Source organism: Carya illinoinensis, chromosome 7, assembly GCF_018687715.1.
Source record: "Carya illinoinensis cultivar Pawnee chromosome 7, C.illinoinensisPawnee_v1, whole genome shotgun sequence".
NCBI classification, from domain to species: Eukaryota; Viridiplantae; Streptophyta; class Magnoliopsida; order Fagales; family Juglandaceae; genus Carya; species Carya illinoinensis.
In genome coordinates, this window is record NC_056758.1 from 40,164,188 (window position 1) to 40,181,564 (window position 17,377).

Sequence of the window (17,377 nt, forward strand, 5' to 3'; positions counted from 1 at the left end):
TTATATTTTATTTTGTATTTATTTAATTTTTTATTTTTTGGTGGTTGAGGGACCACATGCCACGTCATTTATGCACTTCAAGGTTTATAACTTTATTACCAATTTGACTTGTCTTCCGAGCAGATAGACATATATGATGTATCCGGGGTAGGGGCGCATATGAAGAGTCAATGATCCAATAATTGAGGGTGTCGTTTACGCAATTCAAAATGGGAGAAATAATATAATTATAAAAAGATTTTATAAAAATAAATTTATAAATTAATATAATTTTATATAATATGTTATATATATTTTAATAAAAATAAATTTATAATCTAACATATTATTTAAATTACGTTAATTTGTAAATTTATTTTTATAAAATTTTATTTTACTAAATCATTTTCTTTTTATAAAGATGGCCATCTCTATGGATTATGACCCTATTCTATCTTTTAATTTTATAACACTTTTCTTTGATAAACTCTTCGATTAGACCATTTACAAGGTTATAAGAATAAACGCATAATCAACGGATTGGTAAGGATTGGAGACAATTTATGAGTAATTCCTTAAGATAAATTCATTTCAATATATTTGTAAGATACGTTAAAGTGTTATCACAAAGAAATAAAAAAAAAAAAAATGTAAAAGCCACAAGAAAACGAAGCTATCGATGAAGCATTTTTCCTTTGATTCACCAAATAACCAAACATTCTCAATTTTATTTTCTTTTTGGTTTTCTCCAATTTCATAATCCTAATAGATAACCAAAACTAAAAGAAATAAGCTCATATATAACATTTTTGAAATGGAGAATTTTAATTATATAATGGAAATATATTTGGATTAACATTTTGCAGGAGGATGGAATATATAAATTAATATTATTTAAAAAATAAAAAAAAAAAGAACAAAAAAGAAGAAGAAGAAAGAAAGCCGGCCGAAACGGCTCAATTTGTTTGGAGGGAGCAGAGCCAAAGCATAAGGGACAGGGACTGCCTCACCACTCCGTGTCTCGTTCTCTCTCTCTCTCTCTCTCTCCATAAGACTGGTCAGAGAATTTTTATAGGAAGAAGCACAGAGCGAAGAACGAAAAATCCACAACAGACGCGGAAAGCGAATCGTCCAAGGAATCAAATCAAAAATCAACACCTATTACAGTCTTATTCACATCTATACATATATAAATATAGAAACCCTCCGTCCCTCCCTTCCTGCGTGTGCGTGCGAGTCTGGCTTTTGATTCTTTCTTCTTATTCTTGTGCCCTAGATCTTGATAAACCATTGGCCTATAGCTTCCGATTCCTGATCTTTTTATTTTCGCTCCTGATTTGCGTGGTTTTCGGGTCTTTCTCAGCTCGATTCAGCTCTATATCTTTCCAGGTATTCTAGATATTCCGTTTCATCCCATTGTTTTTCTTGTTAGAGACGGATGGGGAGGTTTCGCTGCCTACTTTTATTTTTTAATTTATAATTTGGACGTTCTCGTGATTAGCTTTTACGAATTTTCTTGGGAACCAATCTGTGGATATGCATTATTTGGGGGGTTGACTATTAGTGAGATGGAGTGTGCATTTGGGATTGCGATTTCGTGGGATTTGAGCGAGTCTTGAATTTTGGGTAGGTTAGAACTGTTTGTGCGTTGGATGTGGGCTTGACTGATTTTAATTCAAAGCTTTGGTTTTTGTTATTTACTTATATTATTTTTTAATTAGGAATATTGGTTGGTTTAAGTCGTTGGGCTGCTTCACAACTTTGAGTTTGAAGGATCTGTTTATTAAGCGTTTCATTCTAGTTTCCTCGTTTATATTTTTGATTAATGTTTTCCTTTCTTTTATTCTATTATAACTACAAGATCGCTGTTTTGCTTGTCTTTATTTTTCTGAATTTTCATCTAGAATTGTTTAGAGTGTATGCGCTCCTGCCCTGTTAGGTTAATGAGAAAAGGTAATAAAAGAGAGGAACAAAAAGAGAGAATATGTTTCGGTCTCGAATATGGGGTTTTTGATATGGTCCCGCCGGGCTGAGTCTGTGATGGTTTATTAGCCCAGGTGCTTTATCTTATCATTGTCATATCTTTTTCCTGCATGAATTATGTGTAAACCTATTTTTTCTCATATGATTTTATTTTACATGAGCTTGTGGTCTGAATTTTCAAACGAGTAGACTCTTGCAGTGTTTAAGCATTTATCAAGATTATCTGGCCTGCTAATGGGTTTTCTCTCTGATTTCAGATTCCTCAATACCAATACGTCCAGGATTCACTAATAGGTTATTAAATACTAATTCCATAAGGAAAGAATGTTGTGATGAAGGGGAATGAAGGACAAGATTGACATCACTTGGATATGAAGTGGTGATGCATTTAATCTAGATGAAGACAGGTCAAGGGTGGCGTGGAGGCACGGGTGATATGCAGATCTTGCCTGGGCCTCGCCATCGTCCTCCCATGAAGAGGCCTACGTGGATTATTATCTTGGTTTCATTGGTCACGGTATTTCTAATTTGTGCTTATATGTATCCGCCTCAAAGCAGTGCTGCATGTTATGTATTTTCTTCTAGAGGCTGTGAGGCTATTTCAAATTGGCTTCCACCTGCTCCTGCACGGGAATTAACCGATCAAGAACTTGCATCTCGTGCTGTGATTAGAGATATTCTGAATACACCTCCCACTAAATCTGAAAAATCTAAAGTTGCCTTCATGTTCTTGACTCCGGGTTCATTGCCTTTTGAGAAGCTGTGGGAGAAGTTTTTCCATGTAAGTTTCTGTTTTATCTTGGTTCTTTTAAATTGTTTGTGGGCTTAATACAAAGACGTGCTTCTTGATTATGACTTTTTTCCTTACTTCTGTCCCGACCATGGATATTGTGCTTAAAGCTTGATATTATACTTCTGTCATAAATTGCTTTCATAAGCTTTGCTTTTACAAGTAATGCAGTCTCATTAAAAAATGTAGAAGGGCATGACCGTAGTACACAGGAACTATTGTTTTAAAAAACTACTGAACTGCAAATATTAAATTCACTTTGTGTTTTGATCCTGATTCCTGACTTGCACCTAAGTGATGGAGTTTTGTACTTGTGTTTTTTTAGACTTTTTAATTTATGCACTTATAAAAAATATTTTTGAATTTATGCATGGTAAATATGTCCTAGTTACTTGTTATGCTATCATTTGCCCTTATAAAGAGCTAGTCTATTTATAATAATTGTGAGATTCATCTCTCTGAACACTGTTTCATGCATATAAAACCTATCTTATTGCTGTTAAGTTCGTATATTTAATTTAGTTATATGCATGTAAAATCTATCTCATTGTTGGCAAGTTTATATATTTAAAGAAGCTTTTCCATATTTTTTGGCAGGGTCATGAAGGCAAATTCTCTGTTTATGTGCACGCATCTAAGGAAAAACCAGTACATTTGAGCCGTTATTTTGTTAATCAAGACATTCACAGTGATCAGGTTGAAAATCTTGCTTTCTGAATGTGATCTAAATTTATATTCCTTAGATGGAAGTATGCCTTTGAAGAAAAAAACTATGAAAGTCATTTTTGTTGCAATCATTTTATTACTTTGTTTTTTTTTTTTTTGTCGGTAAACAAAATTTTATTGATAATAATAAGGATAGGCAATAACCCGAGTATATGGGATATATATAAGAGCATCACCTATGCTTGATGATTTAGTGTATACAAGAAATTTATGTAAGTTCATACCAATAAAATCTATTACAAAAGCCCAAAGTAATAAAATATTAAAAAATAAAGTTCTAATCCCATCCATTGACCATCTATGATCTATAAAACTTCTCTCATTCCTCTCCCTTCAAATGCACCCCCATAGGCATATTAGAACCATATTCAAAACTGTTGCGATCTATGAGTTGCCCTGAAGGCCTCTCCAAAAAGCTAGAAGATCGATCACTCGTTTCAGAATCACCTAAGCTAGTCCCATCCCAGCAAAGATTTCATTTCGTAAGGTTGTGGCAATCTCACGATGAAGTAGTAGATTTTCAACATACTTCCCACTCTTTTTGCAGTATAACACCAATCCATGACAATGATTCGACGTTTCTTTAAATTATCTAAGGGGAGGATCTTCCTCAAGGAAGCCATTCATACATGAATATTGCATTTAGAGGAGCCTTAGTCTTCTATATACTCTTCCACAATAATGGACTTGTGTTATATGTAGTAAGGGTTTGGTAGATTGAGCGAATGGTGAACTTCCCTTTCCTAGCAGGACGCCAAGAAATCTTATCTTAAACTTCCCTCATTCCAATAGAATACATAAGATTTTAGACTCCGAGAAAGGAGTCAACTTCTTAATCTTGAGCATCTCTAGAGAATGTAATATTCCATTTTATACTTTGTTATGTTATGTTAATGTGGGACAAAAGAGTGGTGGAGTTGGTTGAGGAATGTGTTGGGAAATTTTTCGGTTGCCAGTTGCTTTGAAAATACGATTGATGGATGGAATGGGCCTTTGTGGGTACTTATGGTCCAAATTTGGATAGTGAGAGGAGGCGACTATGGGAGGAGTTGACGGGTCTTATTTATTTATGGGAGGTGTCGTGGTGCATGGGGGGAGATTTTAATATTGTTCGCTTTCCTAGCAAGTGTTCGGGGACTCATCGCCACTTAGAAGCTATGGAGGAGTTCTCGGAGTTTGTATTTGATTTAGATCTTATGGACCTCCCTCTCCTTGGGGGCGAGTTCACATGGTCTAATGTTCAGGGATTGTCGAGATTGGATAGATTCCTTGTCTCCACGTCATGGGAGGCGTATCTTCATGAACTTTCTCAGAAACGGTTGCCCCGTGTGTGTTCTGACCATTTTCCTATTGTGTTGGATTGTAGAGGTATTATTGGTAGACTCAGACCATTCAAGTTTGAAAATATGTGGTTAGCGGCAAAGGGTTTTGTAGATAAGGTGCGTTCTTGGTGGTCCTTCTATATGTTTACAGGCAATCCCAGTTTCGTTCTACCTTGTAAGCTCAAAGCTTTGAAGCAAGATCTTAAGAAGTGGAATTTGGAATTGTTTGGTAGCATTGACAATCAAAAGAATACCCTTATGGAGGAACTACAAGATTTTGAGGTTAGGGAATTGACGGGAGACCTCTCGGAGGAGGCCCTTGCTAGAAAAAGTGCGGTTGTAACTTATTTGGAGAAGGTGTTATTGATGGACGAGATTTTGTGGCGACAAAAATTCAGGGCCTTTTGGATAAAAGAGGGTGATAAATGTATGAAGTTCTTCCATAAAGTGGCGAATTCACATTGACACAGCAACACTTTTGAGACACTCCACTCAGGTACTCAAGTGCTTTCATCCTCTAATGATTTGGAAAACCATATTGTGCAGCATTTTGAGAACCTCCTTTCAAAACTGGTATGCTTGAAGCCAAAACTTGATGGCTTGTCTTTCGAGTCTATTGATTCACAAAGTGCAAATGATTTGTAAAGGGAGTTTGAGGAAGATGAGGTGTTTAAGGTTATTCGTAGCATGGTGAAGGACAAGGCACCAGGCCCAGATGGATTCTTGATGGGTTTCTTCTAGGTTTGTGGGGATGCAGTTAAATGTGATATTATGCAGGTCTTTGCAAAGTTCTACTCTTTCCATAAATTTGAGAAAAACCTCAATGCGACGTTCATTGCTCTTATTCCAAATAAACATGGGGCTAAGGTAGTTGAAGATTTTTTTCCCCATAAGCCTTGTGAGTGGAGTCTACAAAATAATCTCCAAGGTCCTGGCAAATAGGCTTAGCTCGATGATGGAACATATTATATCTAAGCCCCAAAACGCCTTCATTAGGGGGAGACAGATTCTGGATTTGGTGCTTATTGCCAATGAGTGCTTGGATCATAGGTTGCGGGAAGGCGTTCCAGGTATTCTTTGCAAGTTTGATATGGAAAAAGCTTATGACCATGTGAACTGAGATTTCCTTCTTTACTTGCTCAGTAGGTGTGGTTTTGGTGACAGGTGGATTTCATGGATCCGCTATTGTATATCTACTATCCATTTTTCAGTGTTAGTTAATGGCACTCCTGCTGGATTCTTTAACAACTCACATGGTTTGAGGCATGGGGATTTCTTGTCACCTCTCTTGTTTGTCATTGTTATGAAGGCACTTGGTCAGTTGGTGAAGGTTGCTGTTGGCGGAGGTTATTTATCCGGTTTTTCGCTCGGTAATGGCACAAATGGACCTACTTCACTCTCTCATCTCTTATTTGTAGATGATACTCTCTTATTTTGTGATGCGGATTCTGGTCAGATTCAATCTCTGCGAGCTCTCTTGCTATGCTTTGAAGCAGTGTCGGGGCTCAAGGTTAATCCTAGCAAATCCAAGATGGTTGCGGTGGGTGCGGTGCCTAATATTAACAGCTTGGCACGCTTGTTGGATTGCAAAGTGTCTTCCTTGCCTATGAAATATTTGGGTCTCTCACTGGGGGCCAATTTTAAGGCTTGAGCCAGTTGGGATGGGGTGGTGGAGAAAGTTGAGAGGAAGCTTGCTGGGTGAAAACGGATGAATCTATTGAAAGGGGGGCTACTTACTTTAATTAAGAGTTATTTAACCAATTTTTCCACTTTTTTCCTTTCACTCTTTCCTTTGCTTGCATGGATGGTGACTAGAATTGAGAGATTATTCCGAGCTTTTCTGTGGGGCGGAATGAGGGAGGAAACAAAATTCCATCTAGTTAACTGGAACAAGGTTTGTTTTCCTATTCCGAATGGAGGCTCGGGGATATGCAATTTGCGAACGTTTAATAAAGTTTTATTGGGTAAATGGTTATGGAGGTACCACTTAGATGGGAACACACCATGGAAGGAGATTATTGATTCTAGACATGGGAGCGCATGGGGAGGCTGGTGTTCCAAGGAAGTAAGGGGGAGACATGGTGTGGGCTTATGGAAATTTATTAAGAGGGGTTGGCAGGGTTTCGAAAGTCACTTATGATTTGTGGTGAGAGATGGTTCCAGAATTAGGTTTTGGCATGATGTTTGGTGTGTAGAGTGCGCGCTATACAGGGCATTTCTAGCACTCTATAGTATTACAGCTAACAGAGAGGCCTCTGTTGCAGATATGCGGGTATTCTCCCATGGATCTTATCAGTGGAATATTCTTTTTAACAGAAATATTCACGATTGGGAACTGCAGGCTGTGTCTGATTTCCTCAGGTTGCTCTATTCCATGGGAAATAATACTGCTCAAGAGGATAGGTTGCAATGGAAGGCTAATGGTAGTAAAAAATGTATAGTTAGGACCTACTACAAGATTTTGTCAACCCACGGCCATGTTTCATTTCCATGGAAGAGGATTTGGAGATCATGGAGCCTCCTACTAAGGTAGTTTTTTTTCGTATGGATTGCCTCTCTTGGGAAAATCTTGACTACGGTCAATCTAAAAAAGAGGGGAATCATAGTGATGGATTGGTGCTATCTGTGCAAAAAAAGGGAGAATCTGTTGATCACTTACTATTGCATTGTGAGGTCACGAGGGGGCTATGGAATGAGATTTTTAGAAGAATGGATATTGCTTCGGTAATACCTCCGCAGGTGGTGGAATTATTGGCTTGTTGGAAGGAGCTTCAAGGTTGTCCCCAAGTGACGGCAGTGTGTAAGATGATCCCGTTGTGTATCATGTGGTGTACATGGTCGGAAAGGAATGAGAGATGCTTTGAAGATAGGGAACGCACAATGGAGGAGCTTCAGAATTTTTTTATGCGCACTTTAATGTTGTGGTTTTCAGCCATTGTACTTGATGGAAATAATTTCTAGGACTTTCTTTCCTTAGTTAGAATGTAATTAGGTGTTCTTTTGTATACTTCTTGTATACACGGATTATGCCTATTTCATTCATACATTTCATTCATATGAATAAAAAAAAAATATAGTACATATATATTTTTTTGATTGGTAATCAAGAAGTTTTATTCATAATAATAAGCAAAGCCCAGGTAGATAGGGAGTGTACTTGAGAAATACCTAACTAGAGTTTACAACTGAAAGAAGAAAGTCATGGACATTTAGTCCGTTACAGACAATGATCCCTACCCAAGAAAACAATGTTTTAAAGAAGAGAACTTTCAGCTCCTCCATCGTTCTCACATGGTCTTCAAAATCTCTTATCATTTCGCTCTCGCCAGATACACCAACACATACATATGGGAACCATTTTCCATATTGCTGCAACTTGTGAATCTCCACGAAGGCCTCTCCAGCATGCTAGAAAATCCACCAATCTACGGGCCATGACCCACTAGTACATATATTTACTCTATGGTTGTTCCACTGTGGAAATAGAAAACATTGCTCCTTGAAGAAACACCAGGTCTTCAATTTGTTTTAATATCTCCCATGGTTGTTATATCAATTTTCCTTTTATGGTGTCCAACAATAATGGGCAAGGATATTTCCCTGTTCGCTTGATTGGTTTACACGTTTAATTACTAATTTTGCTGGGCAGTCCCTGGTCACTCTAGTTGAAACATATCATATGGGGTAACAAGATAGAATTAAATTTGACTTATCGAGAAGTTTCATTCGTATGAATAAAATCTACTTATTACTTATAAAAAAAAATATATAATAATCTTTTATTTATTAATGTAGATCTAGGAAATTAATGAGCATAAATATGGTCCATATGGATATTGGTATAAAAAATCTAAAGAATTGCACGATATTTTATTCATTAATGTATATCTAGGAAATTAGTGTGCATAAATATGGATATTGGTATAAAAAAATATAAAGAATCTCACGATCTTTTATTCATTAATCTGATATAGGAATTTAGTGAGTATATGCATGGAGATTGGTATGAGAAATCTTAATAAAAATGAGGATATAGCCCGTAAAATCTATACATGTCTGGGAGTTTCCAAGAAGCTTTGGGTACACTTAGTGAAATAAGAAGGTCCATTCAATTTTGAATATGCTCAGAAATTCTATAAATATTCATTTTTGGTAGGTCAGAAACCCCATAAATTTTTTTGGTGAGTCAGGAATTCCTTATATATACAGGAACATTGATGTTAGATATGAGATGGATTCATTGTTAAAAGTACCCAAACTACATATGAGCACAATCTAACATGCACTGACTCATTAATGGTGAAATTACTGTTGTTGTCTGTTCTTCACAATTTGCATAAACATGGTTCAATTCTTCTTGCAGTTACAGTATACGTTTTTTATTTTTATTCTTTCAAGCTGAAAAGTTATGCACTTGTAATTGTCGGTAAAACTAATTAATGCTGTTTTGGTCGATAATTCTTTTTAATAGGTAATTTATAAATAAAAACTATTTTTATAGGTAATTATTTTTTACATGGTAATCATTTGTAAAAATCATATATTGCTTGTCCGTGGGGATTTTCATGATATTAATTTGTGATTATTAATTTGGTTCTGTTAGTTGTTTGATCAGTGCAAGGAAAAATTAATAATATTAGCCGCTGATAATTTTTGCAGGTCATATGGGGAAAAATTTCGATGGTTGATGCAGAGAGACGATTATTGGCACATGCTCTCAAGGATCCTGCTAACCAGCATTTTGTTTTACTTTCTGATAGGTGATGAGATTGTATGATTACTTGGAGTTCTTTTTCTCTAAATTGTACATACTTTCTAATATAAGTTTCTTCACTCTTTCTGGCATTGCAGTTGTGTACCGTTGCACAATTTTGACTATATCTACAACTATCTGATGCATACAAATCTCAGCTTTGTTGACTGGTAATTCTTCTTGTAGAATGGCCTATTATAAGGATAGAGTAAGCATTGCAAGTTTTCATGTTGTGGAATTTCAAGTCAGCATTGTGTCATTCAAATTTGAAATTCATCATTTTTGGAATTGACTTGGATCAAGACTTCTCCTTGTTGATGCACTACATTTTCTTTTCCTCTTCTTTATTCCCCAGCTTTAAGGATCCTGGTCCACATGGAAATGGCCGGTATTCAGAACACATGTTGCCTGAAATTGAGAAGAAAGACTTTAGAAAGGGTGCTCAGGTATATTTTCGCTAAGATAATGATGAGGTTGGGAATGTAGTTCATGCAAAATACTCGATGCTTATATATTGCTGAGGACAGTTACTTGTAGAAACCATGCAGCTAGGATGCTAGTCTGAGCCCTTTTTTAGATGAGTACAAATTGAATAAGAACTGATCTCCATCTCCCCATAGCCTTTTTTCAATATCTTATTCGAGGATGTACTATCAGAGCGACCATGCAAGTTAGAAATGGGGCTTCATTAGATCTTTTTATACTTAAACAAAATTACCTAACTATTGTAATCCCTCTCTGTTGGCTGGTTTTTTCGAGATGGTGGTGGTTGAAGTCAAACCAATGATTATAGGGTATCAGTGGTGATGCAGTTGTAAAGAGCTTTGCCCTTTTTACAATACAGTTAGGACAGGGTTCATAAGGGTCTTTGGCTATATGAAGTTTTTTTCCCCCTAAAGATTTTTTTTTTTTTTTACTTGTATATATATAAATAAAAGATATACCAGGATGCAGCACCTTTAATTGAACCTCTTTCAGTAATAATTCTGTGTTTTCTTTCAGTGGTTCTCAATGAAGAGGCAGCATGCTGTGATAGTTATGGCTGATAATCTATACTACTCCAAATTTCGTGATTACTGCAAGGTGAAATTCATGACACTTCTATCTTCTTCATGGTTTCTGAAAATATGATATTTCTATTTGGGCTTTCTGATAATCTTTTATGTTAATGGAGACATACAAGTGTCTTGTCATCTGCAATATTTTTTCTTCGATGCTTGTTCATATCATGCCATTTACTTCATGTTATTCCTCATGCATATTTTGATCATACAATGCAATTTTTAAATTTGGATTGTCTATTGGTTCAAGATTGTGATAGTCATCATCGCCATCCTCTTTTTTCACCACTTCATGGAGATATATCTTTTCATTTTATTGCTTGTAAGTTATTTGCTTATATTATTACAACTGTACGCATCTGTGCTTGGGAAAAAGTTTGACAAGTAGGTACAAAAGAGATTCTTGGCACATCATGAGTACTTTTGCTCTATATTTGACCTCGACTTAATTCATGTGGACTTATTTTCATTTGTTGGATGTTTAGCATTAATTTTATATAACTATTGTGCAAGGATTTTTTTTTTTTATATGTCGGGGAACCTCTTCAAGGTAGGGCCCTTCGAACCCACCCTTATAGAATAAACCCTGGTCCCGTGCACCGTACGCTCGAAAGTTTTCCTACATGGAACTGGTTAAATCATTAGCTTTTCACCAGGGGATGTGGCCCCCATAGATTGTTTGCACCTATGAGGTGTTGAACCTTGGACCTTAAGGGGAGTGATACCCTAAGACCAAGACCAAGGCCTTCACCACTTGGACCAACCCCTTGGGGTTATTGTGCAAGGATTGTTACCTAATGGGATTTGTGGGGACGCTGTTCTCGGACACGCGGTGCCAATAAAATAAAAAAAAAGGATTGTTACCTAATGATAAAAGTGATTGTCAAGCTTTCCCTTGCTCTCTGTAACAAAGTGTTATTTCATCTCCATACTCCATCTAATGTTGAAGGTCTGGTCTTCAACCCGTTATAGTTTATGGGATCCTCCCCTTGGTTGTTCTAGTTAGCGATCCCCTTGGTTGTTCTACATAAGCATATCATAGCTATATGGTTAACATTTGGGAAACTGAGTGGGGCGCAACAATGACTTGTATGTTTACCCAGTCAATGACTGAACTGTGTAAAGATACCTGAATCATAGCCCGTTATTACTGGTTCAAAACATTCTAGGGAGATTACTTTGTTTTAGATGGTGGTCTCCTATGCATTTGATGTTTCCATCAATAGGTACTAATGTCAGTGTTATTGATCACTACAGCCAGGTTTGGAGGGGCGTAATTGCATTGCTGATGAACATTACCTGCCAACATTTTTCCATGTGAGAATCTCTGTCCACATTCCATCTTGAGCTTTTACTTATTATCAGCATCGTTGACTGAACCTATTGAAAATGTTTCCAGATTGTCGATCCTGGTGGAATTGCCAATTGGTCAGTCACACATGTTGATTGGTCTGAGAGAAAGTGGCACCCAAAATCATACAAGGCTCGTGATATTACCAAACAGCTTGTGAAGAATATTACGGTATGATTCTACTTGATCAAAGAAATTTGTTCTCATGGCACTTTTGTACTCATTGGGAAAGTCAATGGAGATGAACTGAATTCCCCAGGGAATAATATCTCACAAAAAAAAAAATATTCCTTCGGCAGTTCAGTTCATATCCATTTAGAATCCACCCCCGTTCATCCTGCTACCTATAATTATGTGTCCTGGTGTTGAAACACACCATCATCTTCTCAAAACTGTCCCCTCCTCAAATTTGAAAAGAAATGAAAACGGGAAAGAGGATAGATATTTTTTTGATTCGCTGCTGCTTTAAATTTGAAATATTAACTGTGCCGTTCACGATTTAAAATGATGAAACTGGTGAGTAATGATCTCATGAAATTGGTAAAGTTGGCGTCATTGTGCACCAATTTTACTTTGCCTTTACCAAGTTGAGCATATCATTTAGAAGCTGTTGCTATTTCAATGTAATTTCATGGATTGTAATGACACTTTGAACGTTGTTATATCTGCAGTCAATTGATGTAAGCGTTCATGTTACCAGCGATGAGAAGGTATGCTTTTTATAACGAACCCTGATTCAATCTTTCGGACGTGCAATGGATAGGCAGTATTTGAAAAAATTTCCTTTCCTTGGGCTTCTACAGAAGGAAGTGCAAAAGTGGCCTTGCCTATGGAATGGCGAACAACGGCCGTGCTACTTATTTGCCAGGAAATTTTATCCAGAAGCTCAGGATAACTTGTTGCTGCTTTTCTCCAATTATACAACAATTTGAGCAAGATATTTTTTACTCCTTAAATTCTTTGGTCGAATCAGTTGTTGCTTTCGACCCTTTGCTCGATCTTTGGTTCCCACGTAGCTTTTGAAGTTGTAAATTGCCACATTATTAGGTTTGAATGATCGGAAGCACAATTCTCAAGTGCGAGGGCAACTGGCATAGCAATTAGGGTGACCTGAGTTGGCAGGAGGCTAACAGATTGTTAGTGTCACTTCCTTGGGGATGGGTGTATTGTTTATTTTTTTTCCCCTTGTAATTCGGGCTCTACAAATGTTGATCTACTTGCGCTGCAGAAAATTTTGGGGGAATTATTTCTGTGCAATTGTGGTTAATCTTTGTAAAAGGTGATGACAAGGTGAAGTTCTGAATACGAGACATAACTAGAGCCTTGAAATCATACCGAGTTGAAACAGAGAAAGGTTGTGAGTATAAAATTCTAGAATAATATTGTACCAATCAAGATTTGCTGCACCTGTAGGTAGAAAATCTCAGTATATGCGATGTGCTATATGGTATGAACTAACACTAGTATTGATTTGATATTAGAACGGATTAAACATCTCTATGGTCTTCTTCATTCTATATCCACTTTCCACTTAATCCTCGTCTTGTCAGAAGATTAAAATCTTAAGCATCTTTGTATAAACTCGTTATAAAATCCTTATTTTTCCTATTTTTACATGCTTATGGTGGCACCTCAGCTTTATATTTTCATTTGAAATAATTCATATGAAATAAAAGGCTCGAGAACATTAAAAGTTGAACCAGGCCAAATCGGTTTTAATTATTTCTTTTTATTTTTTGAAAAGAATACCTCATGTTCTCATCTCATTCCTTGATCAATTTGGTTACAAGCTTTGTCAGTTACAACTTTCTGTATAATGTCAGGTGAAATGCATTCTATCCAAACTAATTCATTATCAACAAGTAAACCCTTCTTTGCTAAATTATGTGCAACAGAATTACCTTCTCTATGTATAAACTGTAAATTCCACCCATGGTAGGCCCCTATAACAGACCTCAAATCCCCCACCAGTTGCCCTTTCCATGAATCATCCTCTGTATTAGCCATCACTGCATCCACCAGCAACTTTGCATCACCCTCAAAACAAGCATTTGTAACCCTTAACTCCCTGTAAAGTTCTACAGCCCTCCATAAAGCATGGTATTCAGCAACAAATGGTGAAACAACAGCAAATTTATGTCCACTCAAAGAAACTAAAACATCCTCATTGGAATCTCTGATTACCACACACATTCCCATCCTTTGAGCTTTTTGGTCCAAAGCAGCATCAAAATTTACTTTAACTTGGCTCTCCTTTGGCGTTCTCCATTTAGTCTTCTTCATAACCAGTCCATCTCCTTGCCTCTCACGACCTTCTTTTAAATTCACTTCATGGAAACTACTCAAGCCAACCAAAGCTCTCTGAATTACATTAGCTGGGCTTAAGAATTTTCCCTCAAAGACCATTAAATTTCTTTTGCTCCATATTGAGTGCAGTATTGCCACCACACTCTCAATTTCTGCCTCTTCTAGATTACTTAAGAGCCTCCTCCATAATGCTTCAAAATCTTCTATCTCTAAATTCCACTTTTGCACTGGGCTTTTTCTTGCAGTCCATACGTCTGAAATTGCTAGTCAGTTCCATAATGCATGGATAACAAACTCCTCTTGCTTCATACATATAGGACACATAGCTTCTTTCACAATTTTTCTTCTCTTCAAATTCTCCCGGGTTGGAAGGATATTATTTAGAGCCCTCCAAACCATGTGCTTCCATGCTCCTGGAATATTTAAATTACACAGCTTCTTCCAACGACTTGCTTCATCCTTTACACAAGAGAACTATCCCAACTTTTCTGTAGCCTTCTTATTTTCTGCATGATAAGTATATTTCACATAAAATTTCCCATCTCTTGACAGCCTCTAGTATCTTTTATCATCTGCCCCAGTTTTACTAATAAGTAGGGTGCAAATAATCTCAGCTTCTTCAGGACATAATACTTCTTCTATCAATTCTCTCTTCCATTCCCTCTTCTCAGCATCAATTAGTTCACACACACGAGCTTCTGCACTTAATCCTCTGATAGGAGATTGAACTGAGTATGTTGTAGGGGTTGACAGCCATTGTGACCCCTAAATTTTAATTTTCTCTCCATTGCCAACCCTCCATCTTACCCCACTGTTAACCACTTCTTTTACTAACCATAAGCTCCTCCAAATATAAGAAGGCATATATCCCAACTTTGCTTCAGTAAATACAGCTACCTTCAGGTATTTTTCATCAAAGATCCTTGCCACTAGGGAATTCTTCATATTCATTAGTCTCCATCCTTGTTTTGCAAGCATGGCTTTATTAAAATTCTCCATATCACGAAACCCAAGACCCCCCTCCATTTTGGCAACCCCTAATCTCCCCCATTTCCACTAATGAATTCCAGTCTCTCTTTTCCCCTGCCTCCACCAGTACAGAGCCATTAAAGCCTCCAACTCCTCACATAACTTCTTAAGTAGTCTAAATACACTCATTGAGTATGTAGGAATGGCTTGTAAGACAGCCTTGCTCATAATCTCCTTCCCAACTTTTGAAAGGTAGATGTTCTTCCAATTCTAAATCTTTTGCCAAACCCTTTCTTTTATGGATTGAAAATTCATGTACTTGCTCCTACCCACTACTGCTGGAAGCCCTAAATATTTCTCATAGTTATTGCATCCTATAACTCCAATTTCCCTGGTTATCATTTTCTTCATTAGGCATTTTGTATTATTGCTGAAAAAAATAACAGTTTTCTGCTTATTTATTATTTGTCCTGAAGCTGACTCATAAAGATTTAGAATGCCCTCTATCCTTCTCCATTCTCCTATCTGGGCCCTACAAAACACCACACAATCATCAGCAAACATTAGGTGATTTACTTTTGTTCCCCCTCTTGCCACAAATACCCCTTTGATCCTCCCTACTCCCTCAGCCTTATTTAAGAGTTGACTCAAACCTTCAGCACAGATAAGGAATAGATAAGGGGACATGGGATCCCCTTGTCTAATTCCTCTGGATGGATATAATACTCTACCAGGTTGGCCATTGACTAGCACATAGTAGCTGACAAAATTCACACATTCCATAATCAGACTTATTATCTTTACCTCAAACCCCAGCCTTAACAACATAGACTTTAGATAAGTCCACTCAACCCTGTCATAGGTTTTAGCCATATCAAGTTTCACTGCCATACTTCCCACTTCACCCCTCTGATTTGTCTTCATAGAATGTAATAGTTCATATGTAACCATTATGTTATCCGATATTAGTCTCCCTGGGATAAAAACACTCTGGTTACGAGAGATACACCCATCCAAGGCCTCTTTAATTCTATTTGCCAACACCTTTGAAATCAGCTTGTAGATCACGTTACAAAGATTTATAGGTCTAAAGTCCTTCACTGATTGAGGGTCATTTACCTTTGGAATTAAAGCTATAAAGGTATGGTTCAACTTTTTGCATAAGCTTCCACCATTTAAAAAATCCAAAACAGCTTCACAAGTTTCCTTTCCTACCAACTCCCAATGATTCTTATAAAAACCAACCCCAAAACCATCTGGACCAGGTGATTTTAAAGCTGACATTTGCTTTAAAGCCCCTTCAATCTCCTCTTGTGTGAAAACCCTCTCCATCCTCCTCTTTTCTTCACTGATCTTTACCCCTACATTCTGCACACATCTTTCAATCTGTCCCCCATTAGGATTAGCAGACAAGAAAAGCCCATCAAAATAGTTGCTGAAAGCTGATTCTAAATTTTCCTTGCCCATCACCCATCTTCCTTCAACATCTTGAATTCTTCCAATAGCATTTTTCTTCTTCCTTTGACTAGCACAGGAATGAAAATGCCTAGTATTTCTATCCCCTTGGCTTAACCAGTGCTTCTTTGCCCTTATTTTCCACCTCAAATTCTCTTGTTCAAGTAGTAATTCCAGCTTCTTGTAGAGCCTTCAATTGTTTAGCTTTTGCCTTTATCTGCAGCTCACTCTCCTTAACCACATACCTACTCCAGTGGCTTAGAGTTCCCCTACATCCTTCTAACAGCTCTTGGATAACAACCTGAGGTTTCCTACTCCTTCTACCTTTTCCCCATTCTGTTTGTATAAGCTCTTTACACCCCTCCATTTGATCCCAACTAATATCATACCTAAATTGTCTTCCCTTTCGATACCCCATGCTATCATTTTCATCCCTACAATTTAATAATAATGGAGAATGGTCTGAGCACACAACCACCAATACTTCCACTTTGACTATTGAAAAAGAACTAATCCATAAATGGTTTGCCACTGCTCTATCGAGCCTCTCCCTTATGATTGAACCATCTTCACTCCTCTTAAACCAAGTGTACTTATTTCCCACCCATCCTAGATCAGTTAAACTGCAGCTTTCCAACATTTTCCTAAAATCATCCATTTGCTCTTCTCTTCTAGATCTTC

At 37.1% G+C, this 17,377-nt stretch overlaps 1 protein-coding gene across 2 annotated transcripts; it reads left to right on the forward strand.

Annotated features, from left to right (window-relative positions):
* The first annotated feature begins 955 nt into the window (after nucleotides 1-955).
* LOC122316460 (glycosyltransferase BC10-like) lies at nucleotides 956-13,459 on the forward strand. 2 transcript variants are annotated; one of them, XM_043132985.1, is made up of 11 exons: nucleotides 956-1,368; nucleotides 2,220-2,743; nucleotides 3,350-3,448; nucleotides 9,460-9,560; nucleotides 9,652-9,723; nucleotides 9,909-9,999; nucleotides 10,556-10,636; nucleotides 11,872-11,931; nucleotides 12,014-12,136; nucleotides 12,637-12,675; nucleotides 12,769-13,459. In XM_043132985.1, the coding sequence occupies exons 2-11, from the start codon at nucleotides 2,360-2,362 to the stop codon at nucleotides 12,895-12,897; spliced, it is 1,179 nt and encodes a 392-aa protein (XP_042988919.1). In that variant the 5' UTR covers nucleotides 956-1,368; nucleotides 2,220-2,359; the 3' UTR covers nucleotides 12,898-13,459. The 2 variants fall into 2 exon arrangements, with proteins under 2 accessions (XP_042988919.1, XP_042988920.1); XM_043132986.1 differs by lacking the exon at nucleotides 956-1,368 and adding an exon at nucleotides 1,754-2,036.
* Nucleotides 13,460-17,377: the final 3,918 nt, after the last annotated feature.

Coding starts and splice junctions, on each gene's coding strand:
- LOC122316460 (XM_043132985.1), top strand. CDS start 2,360: ATGAAGACAGGTCAAGGGTGGCGTGGAGGCACGGGTGATATGCAGATC. Junction 3,449..9,459: donor AAGACATTCACAGTGATCAG/GTTGAAAATCTT, acceptor TAATTTTTGCAG/GTCATATGGGGAAAAATTTC. Junction 10,000..10,555: donor ACTTTAGAAAGGGTGCTCAG/GTATATTTTCGC, acceptor GTTTTCTTTCAG/TGGTTCTCAATGAAGAGGCA.